This window comes from Poecile atricapillus, chromosome 2, assembly GCF_030490865.1.
Source record: "Poecile atricapillus isolate bPoeAtr1 chromosome 2, bPoeAtr1.hap1, whole genome shotgun sequence".
Classification (NCBI taxonomy): Eukaryota; Metazoa; Chordata; class Aves; order Passeriformes; family Paridae; genus Poecile; species Poecile atricapillus.
Window position 1 is genome coordinate 145,316,991 of NC_081250.1, and position 24,355 is coordinate 145,341,345.

The following is a 24,355-nucleotide window of genomic DNA, read 5'->3' on the forward strand; positions in this document are numbered from 1 at the left end:
AGCTTAGATGTGGTCAAAGGAGAAGGTCCATCTTTCATTGATAGTAAATGAAAAATTGCTGTTAGACAAAAAGGTGTCTGGATACTCTTCTGATGTCCTCACTAAAAGGGAAAATTCTTGTCATTCACACCTAAATTTGCTACCCATTATATAACACATAAGGAAGCTCAAAGAGCTCAACTCATACATATTCATAGACTACAGCTGTTTCCTCTGTTTTGAAACTAAATTAGGAAAACAGTTGTTTAAAACAACATCACTACCATTATGCTAAGGGCTTTATTGACTTTTATTGAGTACTACATACCACATGGTTTATGTAATAACGTAATAAAAGAGGCCTGCTTTAAAACATATCAGCTGTCTTCAAACAAATCTCAATCCCTGTATTTATTCTGTTATCTGAGCTTTGTAAGGCTACTCCATATGCACAGATGTGTTTAAAACAATAAAAATGGGGTAAAACATTTTCAAAACCCTCAGAGAATAAAGAATATTCATCACGGAAATGGGAACTATAATGTCAGGCAACTGAAACTGGTTTAAAACTGTTTTAGAGAAATCAGGATGTTACTCAGAGTGTTACATTTAATATCTGTGAGTAGTGGCTCCAACCTGGCTTGCTGCTTGTTTTGTTTAGACGACTAGTAAGATCTAGCAATCGCACTACTTGCCAGAATTCTGCTGAAACCATATGGCATGACGAGAATGTTGGAGCCTGCATGCCCTTACGCACAGATAAAAGAAAAATGAGAGAAATAGCTGGAATGAGACACGTCAGTAAAGAGAGCAGACTGCCTGTAGCTGATGGTTAGAAGGACGATCTTTGAGCTAAAGCTGAGTCTGACATGAGTTAAGACCATAATAATGCATTTGAATTTTTGGCTGATGAAAAAAAATTAAAACTTTCCTCTAGATTTCAGAAAATAAGGAGGATTATTATCACCAGCTGTAATTAAAGGACAAAAGGCAAATGTAGATCTATGTAGTTCCGACTGCTGTTGGCAGAAACCTTAATAAATTGGCTGCTAATGCCAACATGTTCTGCTTTGCAGGCAGTGACTCAATACACATATATATGGAAGGCTGACTGTTTACTGTGTCTTATCACTTTCATTATGTTTGGCCCCAAGAGTTCAAAGCCATAAACTGTATTTCAGAAATCATATAAATGAATAAGAAGGACTACAGTTTGCTCCTTTAACTTGCTCAGTTGCACCCACATGTGACAGTCTGTCCAATTTTCACGAATTAACATGTTTTGGATACTGCTGAAAACTGTGAGACGTGTAGACATCTCACTTCCGCAGTTTCACATTTTAGGGTTTATTTTCAAGAAACACAAGTGAAACACTGATCCTGTTTCAACAGGATGGAAGGAAAGTTTCAAGTGATATCAAAAGTGTAAGAAAATGAAATGCTACTTTTTAACAGATGCAATATAAGCAGAACTGAAGTCAATGAAAGGTACAAATTCAAATGGATTGATGTGTCCTCCTTCAGAAGGAACTACTCCAACAGGAAATGGGCTTTTAGGGCTCTGGGCTGGGCAGATGGGCCAAGACCAATTGTATGAAGTTAAACAAGGCAATGTGCCAGGTCCTGCACTTGGGTCACAACAGCACCATGCAGCACTGCAGGCTTGGGTTTGGAGAAGGCCTTGGGGGTGCTGGTCAACAGTGGCTGAACATGAACCAGTGTTTGCTCAGGTGGCCAAGAAAGTCAATAGCATCTGGCTTGTATCAGCAATAGTGTGAGAGCACTGTCTCCCTGTACTCAGCACTGGTGAGGCCACACCTCAACTCCTGTGCGTTCAGTTTTGGGCTGCTCATGACAAAAATGACATTGAGGTCCTGCAGTATGTTCAGAAAAGAACAACAGTGTTAGGGAAGGGGCTGGAGCACAGGTCTCGTGAGGAGCAGCTGAGGGAGCTCAGAGATTTTAGCCTGGAGAAAGGGAGGCTCAGAGGGACCTTCTTGTTCCAAAAGTAGGTTGTATCCAGGGTAGGGGTCAGTCACTTTTTCCAGGCAAAAAGCAACAGAACAAGAGGAAATGGCCTTAAGTTACACCAGGGGAGGTTCCGTTTGGACATCAGGAAAACTTTCTTTACTGGAAGTGTGGTTAAGCATTGGAAAAGGGTGCCCAGAGAGGTGATGGTGTTCAAGCTCCGGACATGGCACTCAGTGCCACGGTCTGCTTGACAAGGTGGTGTCGGGATATGGCTCGGGTTCAACGATCTTCGAGGTCTTTTCCAACCGTAACGATTCTATGAAACGCTTCCGATTTCCCCTTGCCTGTCTGGAAAATTTGGCATCAAAGGCATCAGATTTGGAAGCTGGCAGTATTATTTCAAGGAAAACAGACTAAGAGATTGTGCTGCCTTGGGTTTCACTGATTTTCACCGGGGTTTGGCATCACGGTCTGTGTAGGTGCGTTTCAACTCCGGTCTCAGGCGAGCGTCCAGCACCGCTCGCCCTCCCCTGCCCCTCCCTTCAGTGCATGGCTGAGAGGAGCCCAGCGCCGCGCCCGGGCTGGACCCAGCGGACACCGGCACCGACTCCCGCCCGCGGCACCGATCCGCCCTCACGGCGCGGCGCCGGCCACGGCACACGGGGAGCGCCGCCCCCGGGAGCCGGCGAGCCCACGCGCAAGGGCCTCTGGGAGTTGTGGTCCGCCCCGGTGGCCTCCGCCCGCCCGGCCCTCGCCTGGCGGGGCTCAGCCGACCCCATGCCCTGGGCTGGTCTCCCCGTGCCGTGTCGGGGAGCTTCTTCATCCTCTTCGACCCCTCGGCGTGGCGGGCCCTCTGTGTGGGAGGGATGGGTAGGAGAGGGCCCGGAACGAGTCCTGATAGAACTACAGCTCCCGGCGTGCGCTGCGCTACGGAGAACTCAGCGGGACGGCGGGGGCGGGTGAAGATGGCGGCTGTTAGACGGAGCTGGAGGGGAGGCTGAGGTGAGTTTGGGGCAATCGGGCAGTGCTCCCGGTACTTGTGCTCACCCTGACAGTCGCCTCCTCGTCGCGATCTCTCGCTTCTTTCCCCTTCTCCACTCTTGGGAACGAGGAGGACGCGCCAGAGGGGTGGGCTCCGAGGGAGCGGCGGGAGGCTCGGGCCGCCCGGCTGGCGCGGGAGAGGTCTCAGGGCATCGCCTGAGCCCGGAGCCGCCGTGGCAGCGGCTCGGGGTGTCCCTGTGGGCGCTGGGATGAAGGAAGGGCTGGCGGGTTGGCTCTCCGCCTCCGGACGGGTCTGCTCGCCACTGGAGCTGTGGGGATAGCGGGGCTAAGGACAGTGAGCGGATCCCCCGCTTTTATCGGGTAGGGCTGCGGCTTTGGGAGTTCCCTCAGAAGGTTTTCCTCAAATGGACCTTAAGACAGCGAGATGTTAACCGAACACAATGCAAATTGACAGGAGGACGACGTTGTGAGCTTTCTTGGCTTCGTGTTTAAAGTCAATTGTGCATCACGGAGCTATGCTTTAGATAATTAAGGTATGGGTTCACAAATTCTCTTATGAAAACTGTAGTAGAACGTCTCTTTTTGGATACATCTGGAAAGGTATCCCGTGGTCCTTTGAGCTGAGATACAAGGAAGGAAAGATCGTGTTGCTTTGGCTCTATGCTGTTGTAGGACTTGGGGGAAAGCCTGTAACTTTTAACCATGGTTTTAGTTGCTATATCAAAACTCAGTTTGCTAGCCCATATGTTACACTTTGCAAAGCTACATCAATGTTTCCTGTGCCAACTGGGTAAGGTAAACCCAGAGTTAACAGCCAAGGCTTTGGGATTTCATAGGTAGTTACTTCCTGAAGCATTTGTAATTAATTGTAAATAACTTGAAATATTTTCTCAAGTAGCTTCAGGACATCTTGCTTGAGGACTTGGTGTTAATGCTCTTACTCATATGCTAAAATTTCTTTGAGAAGTTGCTGGTTTGGAGTTGAAATCTTAATTGTAGTGCCCTGATAGGCCTAAAGGCTTATCCATCGGTTTTATTTAAGGCTTTTAATAACAATTTTAGTATTTGTCTAAAAAAGGCTGCTAGAATGAGATTATTTTCTGATTCAGGATAAAAGCTCACAAAAATGTAATGAAAATACAGTTTGTGATTAAACAACTGTTTTAGATATTGCAGATATTTGTGGTTTGGGCAGTTACTTCTCTCTATTTCTGATCCAAACTCGTGCAGTATAAAACAATGAGCAAATTTTATATTGCCTGCAAGTTGAAGGAGGTATGAGAATACTCACCAGAGCTGGCAATTCAAGTATAATGAAAAGAGATTGCACTTCTAATTATAAAATCTAAATTATAAAGAGTATGGGTTAGAAACAGTTTTGGTTGATGTTTGTGACTTTTAACTGCCCAGCCTACCTGTAAGGAAGCAATCCTTGTAAAGTTACCACACAGTTTTTAAACAATTTTGAAGATACTTAGTTTTTTTAAGTGAAATCAAATCATGTTTTTTGTTAGTGCATTCTCTTGGGTAAGAGAGCAAGGTAGTCTCATTAATTCAGCATGGCATTCATACATGGCATTGCCTCTCTGCCAGAGAAAGATAATTCAGATTAAAGTCAGGTACTTTCCCAGAATTACACTGTGGTATGTAAATCCATTTTATATTGCATTTTTTGTGTTCTGGGAATCCTAATTGGAGCTTAACTGTCTGTATTTAGGATTGGACATGTGATTTATCAATCCTGCATTGCACCGGCCATTTGCCCACATTCAAAGTTAAAGGCATTGATTAATTTTTAATTTTAAGAGGAAATATGAGTTGGGAACTACGTGATCTAAGAAGCAAATGTACAGTAGATTTTTAATTTTTCAGTTCATGCCTGCGTGGCTGTGAGGGGTGCTTAAGCCTCTGCTTTTATTTGGCTTAAGTTGGAGGAATGAATAGGAGCCCAGCTAGCAATTTAGTTTTGAAGACTCAAAATCAATTTAAACATTTATGGTGTTACATAATAACATAACATAACAAAGGGCTTATGGGAAGAAAATACAAAACCTTGGGTATTACGACTTCTGTTTCTTTATCTGTAGCACAAGGTTATATAATTTTTTCCAGTTTAGGTCTTTTAAAGAGGTCCATTGTTTTTAGAGCACACAGGAAAACGATCTCTGCTTTTCTGTTTGGCTGTCAATGCCATTTCTGGAATCTTGTGATAATAAGAAATATTTGTGCTTATAAACTATCCTTTAATTTCAGATCCCAGTTAGTTAATGAAAAAAGAAAAAAGTCAAGCTAACTGTATTTTCATCCTTGTTCTGATGAACAATGGATTGACATTAGGTTTCCAAGCCAAATGGTGTAAAATCTCAAAACAAAACTGGAAGTCTTTCTTCAGAAGAACAACTTTCATGGTTCATGCAATTGTTCATCTGTCTTTTAAGGTACATTCACTATCTTTCCACTTTGATTATAACTACGTTTAGAACTATTGTTTTATCCTTAGGAAAAACACAGTGACTTTTAGTCCTCCACAGAAAAGTAGATATTATTTTGTTTACCTTTTTAATATCCAGGAGTCAGTTGCTTTGATGAAGAAAACTTTGTATAGTACTTAACATCCATAAGTTGCATCTGATGAGCTGTCAAATGTTACAAATTGACATGGAATATGTTAAACAGTGTTAGACTAGGAAACCAGATAGTATCACATAATTTTCCATAGCTCTCTTTTAATGAGCTAAGTTCTACTTCATCGGATTTGGGGGGAAGGGGGGAGGTTTCCCTCTTCTGTTATGTAGAATTTTAGCTTAGTGTCAAATAGCTGAGCAGATTCATAGTGGGAAGCTTCTTGGTTTAGTTTAGTTCTGTTCTGCAGTAACAGGTGACAGCATCTGTGGATTAGACTTTGTCCTAGGCCAAATCAGACAACGATTGAAGACTTTATGGAGAGGAAATAGTGTGGTCTGTTTTGTGTAGAGGCCAAGCCATCTCCATGTGGGAGTTTTGATCCTGTTATAGATCATAAAATGACTGTAAAACCCAGTGAATTATTTAGAAACAGATATTTTCTATATGTCTTAGTTAATTATACAACTTTTCCAGTAATTCCTGCAGAAAACTCTTTAAAAAAAATCTTCTAAAAGTTAGTTGACTTTGCTGACAACAGCAGTGGTTATGTTTTAGGAAAAATGTATTGAATTCCTGGTTGCCAGAGATGGTCAGTAAAACACTCTTGAGTCTCTAGCACTTGACTCCCTAAAACTCTCACCAGGCTCTCTGCATTTTTATCTTCTTATATGTCAGTTAATCTGTTTTCTGCAATGTTTCAGCTAGGCCCATAACTACATTCTGAGCCAGAGACTTTGCTTTTCCATGTGTCTGTTGGACATGATGATCCATAGCACATTTCCTTTTATAAAATTAGGCTGTTTCTCATGCTGCCCTTGGATAGGGACATACAGCTTTCTAATAGATGGGATGTTTTAAATAACTTACTTTGAAGTACTATTTTTAATGCCAGTTGTTGTCAGCAAGTTGGAACCTTTGATTGAAATGCATAAATGTGAATAAAGTTTATTTTTAGCAACTATAAGCATTGCTTTAATATGTGGTCATTGAAACATATGTTGACCAAATGAAATGTTTATTCTCACATTATCCATCTGTGGAATTACAATTTTTTGGTGTATGTATACATGCAATTATTAGCTGAATATTTTTTATTTAAAATTTTATTTTATTTTTGAAGACAGCAACACTCAGTGTCTTTAACTGAGATTTTGTTCTTATTTGTAGAAAGGTACATTTGTGAGGAGTTTGCATTTGGCTATTAGTAAAACCCAAGTGCACTGCTTTAATACAGAAAAATCTTCAAATTATTTGCATTTTAGTGCTAATTAACTGAACAGTAGATTTGGCTACTTTTATGTCCAAAATACATTTTTGTAACTTCAGATGAGTTCATTTTATGAATATGTTTAATTGCATCAAAAATCCTTTGAGCAGCTATTGTCTATTGGCGGTTACACTCTGATGTAAAATCTGCCTTTTTTGATACTGGGAGAAAAATGCCCTAGAAAGTGCCACACAGGTTTTTCAGTTGTTTTTCATAGTGTTGAACAGAAACCTCTTTCAGGAAAGTGCTGTGGTTTACATCTGAAGTAGAAACATCGTGTGAGACTGTGCAGAATTTCGCATCCCAAACAGTGGCACTTGGGAAGGTCACAAATACACGAGAGAAAAATGTTTACTCCAGCATCAAAGGCAAGAACAGAATAACTGCATTTCAGGAGCTGGGGAAAGCTACATCTAGTCTGCTCAGCTGAAAGATATCTGGATTTTTGTTGTAACAGCCCCTTTGGTATTGAAGAATGTGACTTTGGCTCATTCTGCATAAGTAACTGAGAATATTTGCATGTAAATTATCTGAAGCTGTAGTCTTGACTTTGTTTGTTTGTTTGTTTTCTTCATAGTTTCTTATGTGTTTGCAAAATTGAAGACAGATCCCTGATTAACAATGCCTACCAGTAAGTATTCTTCTCTTAAGAAAATTAAGGCAATATTTAGGGGTGTTTACTGTTATTTTCTTTGGGGTTTAAAAATTGAAAAAAAAGAAAAAGGAAAGAAACCAACATTATACTTGCTGTCATTTTTAAGAATTTTAAGATGCCAATAGTGTCTGGTCTCTGCCTTTGTAAATCTCCATATATTTTTCAAATAATAATATGGGCTCTGCATTTGCCTTTTCTATTACAATTTGACAGTATAAAATTGAATTTTGTGATTTAGGCTATGTTCTGAAATACTCCTATTCAAAAATAAAAATGTATTTTTGATATTAAAAAAACTATATTTTGATATAGCTAAAATCCTATCTTTGGAAAATTACAACTAGTGTTTATAGAAGATAGGATCACTATTGAGGATAAAAAGTGATAAGACATTTTGACATTGATAAGAATTTTTGACATTCAATGTTAAGTAAGATTTTTGAGGCAATTATTTCTGAGAATGAAATTATTTACCTTCAAGTGCAGCAAGTTTTTCTAACACAAGGGATCAATTTATAAAATGTGTTATGAAAGTATAAATGTAACTATTCCTTTAATTACTTTTTCTATTTAGAAAACATTCTGCATGATCTCTAGTAAGATTGCTAACACCAGCCTTTGGATAAAGCAGTCTGCTTTATCCAAAGATAAAGAAGTATTCATAAAGTACACTACCAGTCATACTTAGTGCATTATAATTATATAGGTTTGTAGTAAATTTCATGCATGCTTAATTTCATGAGGAAGTCTTTGAGCATTTGTTCTTTGCTGTGATTCATAATAAGCTCTGACTGTGGGGACTGGAAATGCCTTACAGTAGTTCTGTGTTGTGCTGTCTCAACGCCTGTCATGTAAAATACCTTACTGTAAGATATGTCACACCTGTCATGTGAAGGAGTGTGGGGACTTTTTTAACAAATTAAACTGGAAAAGTAATTTTTTTTTTTTCCTTTTAAAGCAGATGTGTTTATGTTTGGGGTCCTTAATACCAATGCATGTAGAGTTTGCATTACTGCAGTCAGATGGGAGTTAAAGGAGACGAGATGAACTGATTGCAGTGTTTATCTGCAGCGAGACACTCAGAAATACACAGCCATTTATTTATCTTTGCCTGTATTAGTGAGTGTAAGTGCATGGGTGAAGGAAGGGATCCTAACAGATGTGTGTATTGCAATTCCTGTGAAATAACAGTATTTTCTTAATATTTTACTTCCAAAAGTTATGACAGTGAAGAAGTACAATTGAATTTTAAGGCAAGCAAGCATCTTTTTGTGGCTAATCAATAGAAATAGAGCCTTCAGGAGTTCAAGGATGCATGTGGAAAGGAAATCTGCCTGCTAATTTAGCCTTCTGTAAAGGTTGCATTGGATTCTTTTCCGACCATATTGATGAAACAGGCTGCTGCTACAGTGTTACTTTGAAATCTTAAAGTATTTGTCCTAGAAATCTGAAAATCTCAATTGTTTCTAAAGGCTGGGGAGGTTCATGTGTTTTTTTATTTTATTTTCACATGGAGTTCTCTCATACTACACATCAAGAAGTGCATTGACCATCTTTAGGAATAAAACTTAGAAAAGGCTGTTACAACAAGATATTTTCCTCAAGTATTTTCTGTTATGTTGCAATGAGTTCTTTACAAATGAAGTAGAAAAATAATATGTAGTTAACAGGAAATTGTATGGGTCTAAAGGCGATGTTCTGGAATATCATGAGAGGTCCAGATAACTGATATTACATAAAGACTGAGTAAGAGTTTATTTGGTCTTTCTGGGGACTTCAGCTGTTCCTGGTGACAATTTAGAAGTTGGTATTGATATTACTGTGCATGAAACATTCACAGGACAAGATGCTTTTTAACTCCTTCAGTATTAACTGGAAAAATAGGCACAAGTCAGAACTGGGCTATGTTACTGAGAGGGGGAGAGATGAGCAAAGGTCATTCTAAATTAGTTAAAATTAGCTAGGGGTGATGGATGCTCTTCTCATTGAACCTCAGCTCAGCCATGGCTGCTGGGCTGTGCATAAGTTGTTCATTGCATATTGGGATTATCACATTTTCTATTGATGTTTCTGCTTAGCTACCCCACTTAGGAATGTGGGGATTTAGTGCTGCAATGAGTCCTAAAATATGTTAAGAATTTAGTCTCAATGCAGTTGTCATAGCCCAAATAGAAAATTTTCAGTCTGCGCTCTTAATCTTGGGATCTAGAAGTTCCTGGCTTTGACCAGCCATGACATGACATTCGTATTGATATCTGTAGTGGAGGTGTGATGCTCTGTCATTGCTGTGACACTTGGATCAACCTTTGCAAGGTGTAACTTCTCCCTGTAATTTTTATGTTTAGCTTTATGTTACAGGTTTGTCTTGTGCACATAACATGAGTGTTGATGTGAGTGGTTACAGACATGGATGGTATCTTCAGCTGAAGTTGAAATGCAAATTCTGAAATGTTGAGAGAGCAAATGTTTTCTTATTTCTGTTAGAGTGCAGTAGAAGTAGGTTTGAACTGCACATTTTATTAATTGTCTAAGATGTGCTTTATTACAAAGAAACTGTAGAGTAAAAGATTAAATAGTGCTATTATTTAAAAGCACACCCAAAGAACTTATGACTAGAAAGACACTGCAGTACAGGCAGTATGTGTTTCTCACTTGCCTCATGTGTTCTCAATTTTCCTGTTGAATAATTTGTGCAGATAATTTTATTTAGCATACTTCTGTTATGGAACATGGGTGGTTTTGGTAGGTTTTGTGTTGGCTGCATTCAAATTGAAACGTTACAAATGCTTCTGCTAAGGAGAAAAAGCTACAGCTAAGTCATACCAAAATATTTGCTGAAGACTGTCTTCTTTTTGAACATTATGTTCTGGATATTCACACTTAATCAGATGTTTGAAACACAGCTTGGTAGATAATGATGTTTTTCTTTTCTAGAAACAGCTAACCTACTTTCTGGGGATGTATTCCCTGACATCAATTAAATGTTTAACTTAAAGGCAGCTTTTATATTAAAATGAAATCGCTTGAACTAGAAGAATTATATGTGGCACAGGTGAGAGCACCTGTTGGCTATAAAAATACATTTTACCTGTAGTAGCTCTGTCTGTGACTTTTTAAAACTTTTTCTTAGCTTATTCTTCTCTCCTTTGGCTTATGCCATTAACATAATTATATCTTTGGTTTTCAAGGTTTTGTTAATAATAATTCTTAGTTAAATTGTTTTTAGCTGCTGATTAGCAGGTCCTTATGACTAACTGTAACATCTAAATTGAGATAACAAATAAATAAAAATTAGGATTTTTCCAAACGTAATTTTCCCACATTCTTCCTTTGAATTATGGCTGTGAAATTTAGTAATATGAACACCTCCCACACTCTTCTGTCAAATATTTGCCAGTTGGAAAGGGATCGTTCTGATTTAAGAGGTACATATATTAGTTAGGTGGAAAATAGTCCATGATTTATCCTGTTCTTGGTTGCAGTGAAGAGGCAGTTTTGGTGACTTCAGAATGGCTCCAAGCATGCTCATTAAACTACACAACATTTTGTTTCCTCAGCCTCCCAAACTGTGTGACTTTTTGGCACTTGTCTGTGCAGAGGCCGCTCCTCTGACCACAGGTGGAGCGTGCTGGTGGCTTCCCTGCTTTGTGCAAGGTGAAAACAAGCAGAAGATGGAACAACTGAGTAGTGCTTGTTAATTTCTGTATTCATGCATGCTACAGCTTTCCTTGTGTTATTTCATAGTCTTCAAAGAAATAAATTACCTACCCCCCCAACCCAAAAATACCCATCAAACTTTTAAAATTATAATTTTCTATGTGAATAGAGCTTTCTTGCCAAGTGTAGGAAGGAAAACAGCACTTGAAATGGAATTTGAAATGAGTGAATTCTTTACTGGCATTTCACATTTTTAACACATTTTAAGAGGCAGATAACTTCCTCATTTTGGTTTCTCCCCTCCCAACAATTTTGGAAAATCCATTTATTTGAGTTTTATGATTCTAGTTTTTATTGTATCTATATAATAAGTAAGTGTTAACAAGTTTGGTAATGGGAAGGGAAGATTTATCTCCCTGTGAAATAAAGTTCTGAAATATCAGTGGCTGGAGATGTGTTCCTAAATGTGTCTATATAAATATTTCAAGGACTAGGCTTTCTAATGTTTTTAGTGAAAATCAAACCATAGTTCTTACTAATTACTGTCTCCACTCTTTCCATCCAGCATAGTTTTTTCCTCCTCTGGAATATGTTTCTCATGCAGCCTTTACACTTTACAATGGGACCAGCTACTTAATAAAGCACTTTTTGTAATTGCTTAGTTTATTTTATGGGGGGAGAAACCCTCTTCATTTTATGACAGCATTGTTGACTACTTAAACCAGTGTTAAATAGGTTATTTTTCTGTAACATTTTCATATTTCAGCTATTACAGAAGAGTTACATCAGAGGTGTCTGAAATTATTGCTTGCTGCTTGATTCTTGATCTTAGGATGAGAAACATCAGAAGTTCTGTGTCATGTCCTTTTCAGCTACTAAGGGACCATGGGAACTTGGAAAACAGCTGCCAGGGGAAAGTTGTGGTTTGGCGTTCCTTCAGCAGTTTGCCACTTGCTGGGACAAGGCCAGAAAAGGAAAATAACTGTATTTCAGAATGTAACTATTATAATACTATGGTCACAGAATATTCAATGGATTCTTTGCATAATATGAAAGAAATGTTTTTAATGTGAAAACAGACACAGGTAATTTTCAGCTAATTATTAGGTAACTATTTTCTACATTGACAAAGTAGTAACTTCTCCAAATGTATCCTTAATTAAGCTAAGAAAAGAAACAATACAGGAACTTGCAGCTGGAAAACTCTGTACATCTGTTTATTTAACTCATGGTACCTTAAGTGACTTTGTGTGCCATCAAATTGGTGCTTCCATATTTATTAATGAATGTGCGTGGATTTCTTTAAGACTTGTTAATTTGGAACAAGTGTTCCTTTTGCTGTTTTCTGTTAGCTGTCATTTCTATGTACACATCATCCTAGCCCCATTTGGGAAAGTTAGTGTTTAGGAGCAGTTCCATAGAAAGTCAAAACCACTCGTATTAAGATAAGATGTGATGAGTGATTATCGTCATTCATCCTTACATTTTTTCCATTTGTTTTGGAACACACTTCATTATAGCCAAGAAACGAACAATTGTGTTTCATCTGTTCCTTGTTATAACCTGTAGAATTTATTTTGTTGTTACTTATGTGTGCACAGGCTGGGCATCTAACATGAAAAATCAAATGCTTTGGAGAAGAACTTCATTCTTTGATGTGCCCATCAAAGCCTTTGTGTGCTTTTAAACTGTATGTGGACGTTTCCCCAAATATTAAAATGTAGCTTAGTTAATTTTTTGGGCTTTATTAAAATATGGCTGTCATTGTTATTTACAGAAATCGCTTTGCAACTATCAGTCGATTAATCTTCATGTGCAGCCTTGTTTGCTATTGATTTCTGAATCATGGGACGAAAGGGTAAGAAGGCTCATGCTGATTGTGCATGCAAGTGTCCTATTTTTTTTGTGCATGACAACAAAGCAAAATTGATTTTTGGGGAGTGGGGGTAAGATTTCCATTATGTGATTAAATGCATGTCTCTGGAAAAGCCAGGGCGAACTCCTTTTAAAAGTATTTTGGCTTTCCCTTACCTTGATATATGGATTTCCTTCCCACCATTGCCCACTATGAGCCTCAGTGGCTCTCCAGGTAATCACAGGTTCCTTGTGGATTGTTGAAGATGAAAGTTAGCTGTGTACACCACTCTTGGCTTTTGGAGAATGCTGTTTCATTTCTAGAAGGTTACATTATTCAAGATTAATTCATGCAGGAATTAGACAGAAGTGAGTAAAAGGTGGGGTAGGTAGATGAATGGAGCTCTTCCAAGTCAGCCAAGAGTTCAGGAAGCATTTGGACAATGCTCTCAGGCACACAGCGTGGTTCTTGGGGCTGTGTTGCACAGGGCCAGGAGTTGGATTTGATGATCCCTTTGTAGCTGCATCCCTTTGTAGTCAGAATATTCTACAAGTCTATGAATCCTCATCTAACAATTTATAGACCCCAAGACTTCAAAATTAGTTGTCACTGTATGACTCATGTCCAGCTGGAGATTAGTTAAAGGTCTCAGTCCTTTCATTTTTCAAGAAGAGCCCAGTTGTGATTCTGAATTGTACTTGGACCTGTTACAGTATTTTGTTGTAACAGTCTGTACTTTGGCTGGAAATGGACACCCTAAGTCTTTAATTGTGGTTTGAAAAGGCTTACTCATTCCTCAGTAAGAGAATGAGTAAGGAATTCCAGTCTAAAACTTAGGTATATAATTATGCTAAATCAGTGCTCGTTCCTGATACTTTTGTAAAGCTGTTAATACGTAAGGAAATCAGTGAAGATAAAGCTTCATGGATATTTTGCACCAAATACCCAATCATTCATGCTATTAAAACAAATTTTCCTGTGTTCATTAAACTAGAATGCAACTGTGTAATGATTAGGAAGGGACTTTAGGATGATGATACCTTACTTACGAACTTTATATGTAATGAAGTATGAATAGTTATAATTGATCTGTCTGACATGATTGAACTAGCAGTGTTCTCTTGTAATAAATGCAGTGCAAGCTGTTTTCAAGACTTTCCACGTGCTTGTATTTTTTTTATTAAATGAGTTTGTGATTTGTTATTGACATTGGTTTAGACATGAGCTTGAAGTTCCTCAGAACTGATAAAACCTAATTTTTGCAAATTGAATCTGATGTTGGAATTGCAGTGTGGTTAGAAGTTATGGTTGTGGGCAAGAACTGCTGAATCACCTCAGAAATCACTGAGCCTGTGTGCCCACAGATGTCTTGTCTGGTTTCTGCAGAAAGCTGAGACACTCAAGATTTACTGGTTAACAAGATGTATTTATAAACCTACTTTTTTGTGTATAAATATGAAGCTGTCATTCTTCTGCACTGGCCATCTTGTAGACTGGTTCAGTTTGGTAGGAAACAGAAGTTGTGGTAGAAAGGGGATGTACTCAGTCTTTAGGTACTGAAGGTGCAAATCCAGGAGAGCAAATCTTCTGTGTCTGTGTTCCTCAATAACTCATTTGACTTTACAGGAGGGGAGAAAATGCTTTTTCATTAGCTGGGATATATGGTTCTAGATAGGGATATGTTGTAACCTTATATCCCTCTGTTTGGGAGAAGAGCTAGTTTTCAGTTCTTGGGGGAAACCTGAATTCAAGATGAAGTGCTCTTTAGAATGAATGCAAAAGATAACAACCATGAGGATATTTCATAATTCATATTGACTTAGAAGGAGGGATTTTTTTGGGGTGAAACTTATGTCTTTCATGTCTATGTTTAAAACTTTGAATAATTGAAAAGTTGTTGCATAGATTTCTGTTTGCAGGTTTGTTCAAAAACTGCTCTTCTGTGAGGGCAGGATGAGCTAGGTAAAACTGCAGAGACAGGAAAACATGTAAAATTGAGTGTATTGGCAGCTCCAAAGACCTGTTCATGGTAATATTCCCTATTCTTTTAATGTTCTTTTTCTTGTTCTTTTAATGGAAACATGTATGTTTCCATGTCCAAATGGCAATATCTCATTTTGTAAATGCATTCCAGGAAAATCAAAACAGCTAGGAATAGACACTAGCAGAGCACTTAATTGAAGATCGGTGATAGTTAAAGAAGAATTTGAATTCTGAAACCTTATTATCCTCTATGACTCTGCTTTTCAAAGTAACATTACAATATTTTTGTTTAGCATTTTATTTTTCATTAATGTCAGTACAGTTTAAACCCTTTTGTTACTGAACAGGAGCAGATGCTTTGTCATGTATAGAGCTCTGTGTATGTGCTTCAGAAGAATTGCTGCACTCTGTCTGCTCAGCATAAATAGCACAGTATGGTTCTAGATTGAAAGAAACACTTTCATCGACTGTTATGTAACTTTCTCTGTACACAGTATATTTCTGCAGGAAATAAACTGTATGTAATGGGGTGTTGGACTGCTTGTGAATAGAACATTTTTAATTAGGAAATGTTTTTCAAAATCTGTGCAAATGTATTGAAGCCTGTGGCTGGCTTTCCTCAGATGAAGGTAAAACTTGTTTTTGAAGCTTTGGCCATGCTTATGTTGATAATTAGGATGTTTTAATCGAAGAAAGGAGCTATAGAGCAACATTCTCTTACATGTCCTATAAGCAGGTCAGTGATTGATGCTGAACTAGTTAAAATCTAGTTTTCTGACCTAACTTACCTTCTCCATTAGCGTTGACGGTTCCAGAGAGAAGGCCTGTGAACCTTTGCTTCCTCATCATCAGGACTTCTAATCATGGCATATATGCCTTTTTTCACTCAAAAAACCTTCTCATGCCTTGTTTTTCAGGTGGCAATGTGGTACCTACTGCCCTGGTCTGTTTCAGCCCCATGTTTCTGGGCAGTGTGAGCTGCAAGGAGCCATTGGGCCTCTCAGCCTACCTACTGCAGTCATAGGATACCTGTGATGAAGAGGTCATGCAATGGTTCTGAGCATCCTTTTTTCTAAGGAAAAAGATGGATAGCAGCATAAGATTCTGGGAGTACCACTGCAGCTGTGTTCTTTCCCTGTGCATTGGATTAAGAAAGGAAATTGCATCAACTTAAGAAAATGGAAAAAGTAGCAATTGTCAGAAAAATTCTTCATGTGGCTATACATTCAGGTCTTTCAATGCACAAAGTTTCAGGTGCTTTCCCTCTAAGACTTGAAACCCTGGGCACTTGCTGGCCAGTTATTCATTGGTTTGAAGTGGGCTTGTTGTCTGTAGGGCCAATGATAGTTTACCAGTGGCATCCTTATAGCTCTCATCAAATAATAAAGATGTGTAGTATTGACAAAATCTTAATAAAATTCTAAAAGTAGAGAGTGTTTGACACTTTTCCATCAGTTTCTTGGTGCAGGGAAGCAACAGCTTCCAAAGCATAAGAGGCTATTATGTAATGCAGATTTCAGTTGACCAGGAAGATAAAACTTTAGACATCTTGACAGCTTTCCCATGTGTTAGGAGCCATTCCAGTTTCTTTTGTGATGCTGACCCTGAAATTAAAACATCTGATGATGTTTGAGTGACTGAGATGCCAAGTAATCCCTATATGCTACTGCCCTAAATTGGGAATTTACAGGTTCCATGAATTATAACTGTTAGAGCTGTATCCAGACCTGCACTCTTGTCCAGATTCCTGTTGATTCCCCTCTCATGCTCAGGTATACAAAGTATATTCATCTAAAGTAACTTAATCCACATGAGTTCCTGTAGCAAAACAGAAGTGAGCAGCAAGTGTTAAAGCAACAAATAACTATTTTCTTTGCTGGGAAAAGAGGGCTGAGTCTAGTAGTATGAGGAAATGCGATGGAATGGGAAATGTGGAACATCTAGATTAGAAATTTTAAAACTAAAACTGGTCATGGGCTGAGTGACACAAAGAAAGTCCCTGTCAGCAGTCTGCTGTGCTGCCTGGGGTTGGGACTGGGAAGAAAAGGTATGACCTATGCTCAAGCATCTGGGAGGGATTCTGTAGCCTGGATTTAGTCACCAAAGTACTGAGACTTTTAGACAAGTATATATATTTTTACCAGTAGTTTGCCAACCTGCTGATCAGAAGTATAGTTTGAAGGCTCCAGAGGCAGACAGTGACCCTTTTGGAATAATTTTGCCTCTGGCTACCCAGGAGATAGACTGTTGCTGCTTGGCCTGTTGCCATTCAACCATGCATCTTTCCTCTCCTACTGTGTCCATCTCAATCCACAGGTGCACCAACCTCTTCTGGTCTTCTGTGTTAGATGTTGCTCCTTAACCTGCCACAAAGTGGGAACAGGGTGGTAGGAAAGGTGCAGATGTTGCTGCCCCTCTTATCAGTGGAGTGTTAAGCAAATTAGGTGGCTTGGCCTTTGAACACACCGGACATTTACAGTACTCTTCTGTCATCTGTATCTGTCTTCTGCACCTGGGAATTGCTCAAGGATGCAGCATTCTGAAAATGGCTCATCTGGGTAAGAAAGAGAAGGCAGGCTTTGAGCAGGATTGTCTGGAACTCAGAGGCTACTTCTATGCCAGGATCGTCACTGTGCTGGGGATTTTCCATTCTCTGGTGCCCGTGGATGTTGGGAGGAGCCAAGCATTTGGACAAGCAGAGATAATGTGTGTTAAGTAGCAGGAGTAGAACAAGGTTGCTGTGATAATGCTTATGCTTCTTTACTTCTTTTATTCAGAATTAAGTAGTAGGTAAAGAATGTCCTCCTGGCTTAGTGTGGTAGTGGATGTGCACAGTGGGTGTTTTGTTAGTGTTAGGAGTCCGCTCCCTGCTCTGCTCTTTCCCTGGCTGGAGGAATAATAGCAGTTCATGTGCTTCAGAGAACACACAAAGCAATATGAGCCTCTCTTTTGCTCTCTCTTTTAGTCCAGTAGTTTATTTACATCACATTTTCCACTGATTTATGAAACACCTTGTTATGAAATCAGTTTTTGTTTAGAAATAAGGGTACAATAAAACAAAACCTCTGTGGTTTTTTTTTTTTTCTGTCAGTTGGATTTGTCACCTAGAACTCATTTCCCAATTGCAAGCCAAATACTGAAAGCAGGAATGAAAATTGGAATTTGCCTGTTCATTTTTTTTCCCTGAACAGATTTTCAGTGCCAGCTGATGAAGAGGGGTCAGAGGGATTTATGTAAATGTGTCTTTCAAGTCTCCTAAAGTCCTTTTCTTGTATTGCTTCAGTGATCGTAGTCAGAGAAGTAAACGACATTGGCTAGCTTAATGGGAATATAAGTAAGGACAGGAAATAAGAAGCAAAACTCATGTCATAGAGCTTCTTCCACTGGAACCAGATTAGTTTTAGATAATTTTAATGCTATATTAAAAATAGAGAGTGACAGTACTATCTCAAAGCAGGAAAGGAGGAGGAGGTGTTGAGGAGAACAGAAATGAGCAAGTAAAGCAAAGTTACTATGTGAAACCAACAAAGGTGGGAGAAAGGAGAGACAGTATGGAAACACTGACAGTGGTGGAACTAAAGGAACGCAACTGGAGAACCTGATGTAATGGAAAACTTTCTTACAATGAATTAGAAGTCTTTAAAACACAGTCCCAAAGATACTATCTCCCCAGGGGATTTGTTCTAATTGCTACTGGCTCTGAAAAGAATACTTCATTGACAAAGCTTGGTGGTGAGCATTATTTGACTAGTTTGGGGCTTTTTCCTACTTCTTGTTAGTAACTTCATATGCATTGTCATTTCTTGCTTTCACAAAAAGTTTATATTCAAATTATTTTTACATGCTTTCACCATAGCAAAATGTGCATCTCTCCATGCTGATTCCAGCATGCAATGCTGTGGGTTTAAAGAGTGGCTGGAAAGCTGGCAGGAAGGGATGTGGGGTTGTTGGTCAGCAGTGGCTGAACATGAGCCAGTGTGTGCCCAGGTGGCCAAGAAGGTCAATGGCACCAATGTCTTTTTCAGCAACAGTGGCACCAGCAGGACCAGGGCGCTGACTCTCCCCCTGTACTCAGCACGGGTGATGCCACACCTCGAATCCTGTGCTCAGTTCTGGGCTGCCAAGAAAGACATTAAGGGTCTGGAACATGTTCAGAGGACAACAGAGCTGGTAAAGGGTCTGGAGCACAAGTCTGAGGAGCAGCTGAGGGAGCTGAGGGTGCTCAGCCTGGAGAAAAGGAGGCTGGGGGGAATCTTATCACTGTCTACAACTGCCTGAAAGGAGGCTGTACTCAGATGAGGGTTAGCCTCTTCTGCCAGGCAGCAAGAGAGAGGACAAGAGGAAATGGCCTCAAGTTGTGCCATGGGAACTTTAGGTTGGATATTAAATAGTAATCTTCACAGAAAAGGTGGTTAGGCACTGGGATGGGCTGCCCAGGGAAGTGCTGGGGTCACCATCCCTGGAAGTGCTCAAAAGCCATGTGGATATGGCACTGCAGGATGTGGTCTAATGGTGAACATGGTGTTGGTGCTGGGTTGATGGTTGAATTTCATAATCTTAGAGATCTCTTTCAACCTTAATGATTATATGATTCTAGTTTAGAAGAGCTCTTCTTGAAGTCATATCACAGCAAAATTAACTTTAACTCTTTAGATTACTGTCAGAAATTCTAAGGAGAAAGCTGTTCTTTTGTTTCAAAAGCTGTTTTCATTTGTTTCAAGTAAACTGAGCACTGAAACATTTTTTAAAATAAATTTCAAATTGTTAAACCTAGGTATGGATGGAATTTTCCCTGTTAGGTGTTACTGAGGGTTTGCTGTCATGGGGATCAGAAGTTCACATCACAGGATGGATATCCTGTTCTCAAAACAAAAATTTCGTCTGCATGAAATGCTGGACATTTTCTTCAGTGCATTTCAGTGGAGAGAGGCTGGAAACCAGCCACTTGGAAGTCAGCTAGCATTTGGGTGAGGGAAGGAGAGGCTCATCTGGGGTTGAGACTTCATCCTGTGTAAATGATGAGTCCACTGTGCCCTCTGGGAGTGTATTCCAGGGACATCACAATGGCTGATCAGCGCGTCCTTACAGCAGTTGCTCTTTTTATAGCAGGTTGAAGAATATTTTTAATTAACTCCCTTATATGGCTGGAATAATTTCCTTGTTATAAAATGTCTGATCTCTTTTTCTTACTGGAATGCAAATGCCCTTGAAAGTCATTTTAGTTCTGAATTAAATGCATCAACTGGTATTAACAGTTCAGAAATAACCAAGTGTATAAGTGGTTATGGTTAAAGTGTTATTTTATGCGTATTTGTCAGGATACTTGAAAGACATTTATTTTATTTATATTTCTCATCTCAGATAAAGAAAAATAAGTAAAATGAAAGTTAAATGTAATACAGTCAAATTTTTAGTTATATTTAAGTACATTGAGCAACCAAATGCAATTTTAATATTGCTCTGTTTCTTGATATTAGCAAAACATGAATTTTTCTGTAGATTGGAACTTCTATGTTACTACACATTTTTTGATAGAATAAGATTCTTTTAAAAACTCCTTGGATGATTGCAAATAAACTTAGGGATGACCAGATCCAAGTTTGGGACATAATAAAAATACTCAGTGAGTGAACATGAAATCTTGCTTCAGTTTACTAATGCTCTGTAAGCAGTTGACAACAATATTAGACAACATGACAAAACTTTGGAAGAAATTCCAGCTTTAGATGAAGCAAATTATTTATTTTACTAAGTTTAGATAAAGAAGAAAATGTGTCAGTTTTGAATTCCATTGGCAGAACTTAGTCTTTCATGTTTAAATCATCTTGAAGCTTTTGTTTTCCTGTAATTTTGTATGGATAAGATATAGCACAAATATTCAAACACACTATTTTGAAATACTGCCTTATTGTAATGCAAATTTTCTGATTTACAACAGGGTTTCCTGTAGTAAACTAGGTGGGGACTGTTTCTGTGCAGCTCAGTGTTTTCTCTGAGTTTATTAGCACTAATCTTTTTAAGTCCTGGATTTTTATGTAGTGGAAATTCTTAGCTGTGTTTTTACTAGAAACAGTAGTACTTATAATTTCCAGGGTTTATAAAAATGTCTGTATGAAAATCCTGTATTTCTGTATCCCAAGTGGATGTAATGTAGAAAACGAAAAAATAAAATGCTGGGAATTAATGGGAAGCTTGAAAGTAACTTTAGAATTGCTTAACTCAAATTTGATTTTCTACCTAATATATCATAATCATGTCAGTGATTTAAATTCTGTAATCCTTGCTCCCTAAACTTGGAAGTATTATTAGAGATAATGTTAATGTCATTAATTTTAGATTGTTTCTTTAATGTTAGATGTAAACCTTTCTGTTTAAAATAGGTTTTTTGGTCAGTCTGCCTTAAATACATTTCTCTCTGTCCTCCAGGAAGACCAAGTGATTAGATTTTGCTAAAATATTTATCACTCTACCACTGGTATGTGGCAGCTGTCTGAGGATAGTTTTTCCTGAAACTATATGGATTTTTTACTTCTGATCAGAGAAATAATGAACTGTGTGTTCCAGGCAAGTTGAAGTAATGAAACTGTCTGTGCAGTTTCATTGGAGGAGCTGTGAATCTCACATTGACAATATAGCTTTTATTCTTTTCTTTTTTCTTGTGCCTGGCCTTGTTAACAGAATTTGATACTGAAGTTTTTCACGTGTTTGGTGGCTTTATGCAGATGTCACTGAGCTGATCAGATAAGCTTTCAGTGTTGCAGAGCCCTCGCGGGAAGTAACTGCAGCTATGCCACTGTGAGAGAGCAAATTTCTGGGAAAGGAGACAGTTCCTGAGAGTGAATTCATATCCAGAATGAGGCAGTATGTGCAAGTTCCAACTGTTGAGCAAGAAAAAGCCTATGATTATAATTCTGCTTTTGAACCGAGACCGTGTATGTGTTTGGGTAGGTGAAATTACCATTTTCTGATGGCGGGGGCTGTGTCTTGCTGCTGTTGTGTAGAATAAATATGGGTAAAAAGAAGTACCCCTGCAACTGGTAAATGTGTACAATTATAACATGTAAAATGCAGATTATAGGACTTCTTTAGTAAAAGAGAATGTTTATGTTTGAGCTTGATAAAAATTCCACTATTGGAGAAGCAAACAATATTTTTTAAACCTTTTATTTTAACTATCACGTTGCAGTGTGGAATTCTTTGTAGATACTGCTTTAAGCTTTATATTTACTTGCATAAAATGATGCAAAGATGTGTGCAAAGGGAAGGCCATTAAAATGCAAATTTTGTCTGAAACTAAGAAGGAATTGTCATAGGATTTTTCTTCAATAAATGTGCATAAAACAGAACAGGTTTTTTTTACCTCTTTTCTACAGACCTACAAAACAGTTTATTTAAGTGAAACAAATGTGTTTATTTGGATAAATTTTTATCTGTATTAAACTGGTATCCAAGAAATAGGGAATCCATTTTCATTTACTCAGCTTCTATCCATCTTTGACAAGATTCATCTTTTTGGTCTATGTTGTAAAATGTTCCTAAATTTTATGGGTTACTTTTAATGTAGTTTGTTGACTTAATCTTTTGGGAATTTTTTTGTTGTTGTTGTTGTCTTTTTATTTTTTATATTCATACATTCTTTAAACTTATTCCTATGGTTTTTTTTAATCTTTCATGGTTATAGCAAAATAATCTGAGCAATGATTAGTCATTTATTTCTGTGTTGTTTGGAGTGCCTGTCAGTTTTATTTCTAACAGTGCTCTGCTTAGAGGTTGAAAGCTTTGACAGATTAAATCTCACTTTCCGATAGTTGAATGTTCTGTTTAATGCAGGATGGCATTAACATCATAATTTTATGTTTATGCTTTAGTGATAAGGATTTATGGGGTTTTTTTCCATGTAAACAGTTCCATAATTAAATACATAGCAATGTTAAGATACTACCAAAATCCAAGATGAGGAGAAAATTTAAAATCTTATGCATTCTTACTGTTAGGCCTTTTTTTGGTGTCACAATTCACTATGTTCCATAAATTGGAAGAACAGTATTTCAATAGAGCAATATTATGTTTCCATTAAATGAAACCATCTGGTAAGGCTGCCAGAATGAGTTGGTACCGTTACCTGATCTTTTTTATGCATCTCAAAGAAGTAACTGTATCCAGATTTTATGTTAAATTTATGTAATTAACACAGGTTTGAAACACCATTTTAAGATTTAAATTGCAGTTCTTTTCAAAAATTTCTTCTTCTGTCATTTTAAGAGGGAGAAAGTAATTCTAAAAAGTATTTTTAATTGCCTCTCTTGCAATATTTTAGAATGTTTTCCTGTTCTTGTTACATTTTAGATAGTTGCATCAAAATATTTTGTACTATATTTTGTAATAGTTATTATTAGAATATTTTGTTATATTTAGTGGTAATCAAACATACTGTTTACCATGGACCAAAGTTAATGGTCAACCATAAGGTAGAAAACCAGGTAGGAACAGCAAGTACAGAGTGCTGAGCCAAAGAGTGTTGCAGAGTTATCTAGCTCAGTAAATATTTACCAATACTGTGGGTTTTGGTGGATTTCGATGGTCTTACTTTGAGTTTTCCAATACAGAATGATATGCAAGACACTTACACAGTACTCCTTTCTTATTATGATTTTACATACTTTTAAGATGTTGCACAGCATTGTTCTCAATAGAATATTTTTGTAGAACTGTCTAAATTATTTCTATTTTAAGTCAAGTAGGATTTTAACCGCTTTTCATACCTACATTTTCCAGTGGCATATTAAAGAACATTGATTTTATTTATTTCATGCCTGCAGCTTTTATGTAAACATAGAGTTTTACGTTTGTTAGACCACCATGAGTAAGACATCAGCAGGAGTGGTATGAACTTGAGAGTAGTAACAAAGTACTGTTTAACAAAAAAATTCTCAATAGTCCAGTTGTTTATTCCTTGAGTGCTTTTTATTTTCATAATTATGTATTGAAGTCATGAGTCAGTCTTGATGTTGCTGCTGATACAGGACTTTAATTCATGAGCTGGGCAGAATTCAAATCCATTGGGGAGAACTTGGAGTTAATGCACAGTGCTCAATTTTAAAATCTGTCTTCAATAATTGTTTTTGATTAAATAAATTACAATAATTAACTTGTCAAAATATGAGCAGAATACATTTTTTGTCCAAGAGACAATAGTATCAGAAAACAGATGTAATTGAGGGAGAATGTCTACTCCTGTAGAGTCTTGTAATTAAATGTAAGTTCAGCAAGTGAAATCTTTGTCATGAATCTCCCAGATGTTCTGATAAGTATGGTTAAAACCTCTAAGACTACTTAGATATCTTGATAAGTATCACAAGTC

General features: G+C 37.9%; 1 protein-coding gene across 11 annotated transcripts in view; it reads left to right on the plus strand.

Annotated features, from left to right (window-relative positions):
* Nucleotides 1-2,788: 2,788 nt before the first annotated feature.
* EFR3A (EFR3 homolog A) overlaps nt 2,789-24,355 on the plus strand; it is a 76,783-nt gene continuing 55,216 nt past the window's right edge. For 4 of the 11 annotated variants that reach the window (XM_058831867.1, XM_058831866.1, XM_058831870.1 and 1 more), the window contains exon 1: nt 21,748-21,938. In XM_058831867.1, coding sequence (XP_058687850.1) covers nt 21,858-21,938 — 81 coding nt within the window. In that variant the 5' untranslated portion in view covers nt 21,748-21,857. Of the gene's footprint in view, nt 2,953-7,421; nt 7,476-12,933; nt 13,015-21,747; nt 21,939-23,591; nt 23,625-24,355 lie in introns of those variants that run through there. The other 7 variants (XM_058831865.1, XM_058831869.1, XM_058831874.1 and 4 more) reach the window with 5 other exon arrangements.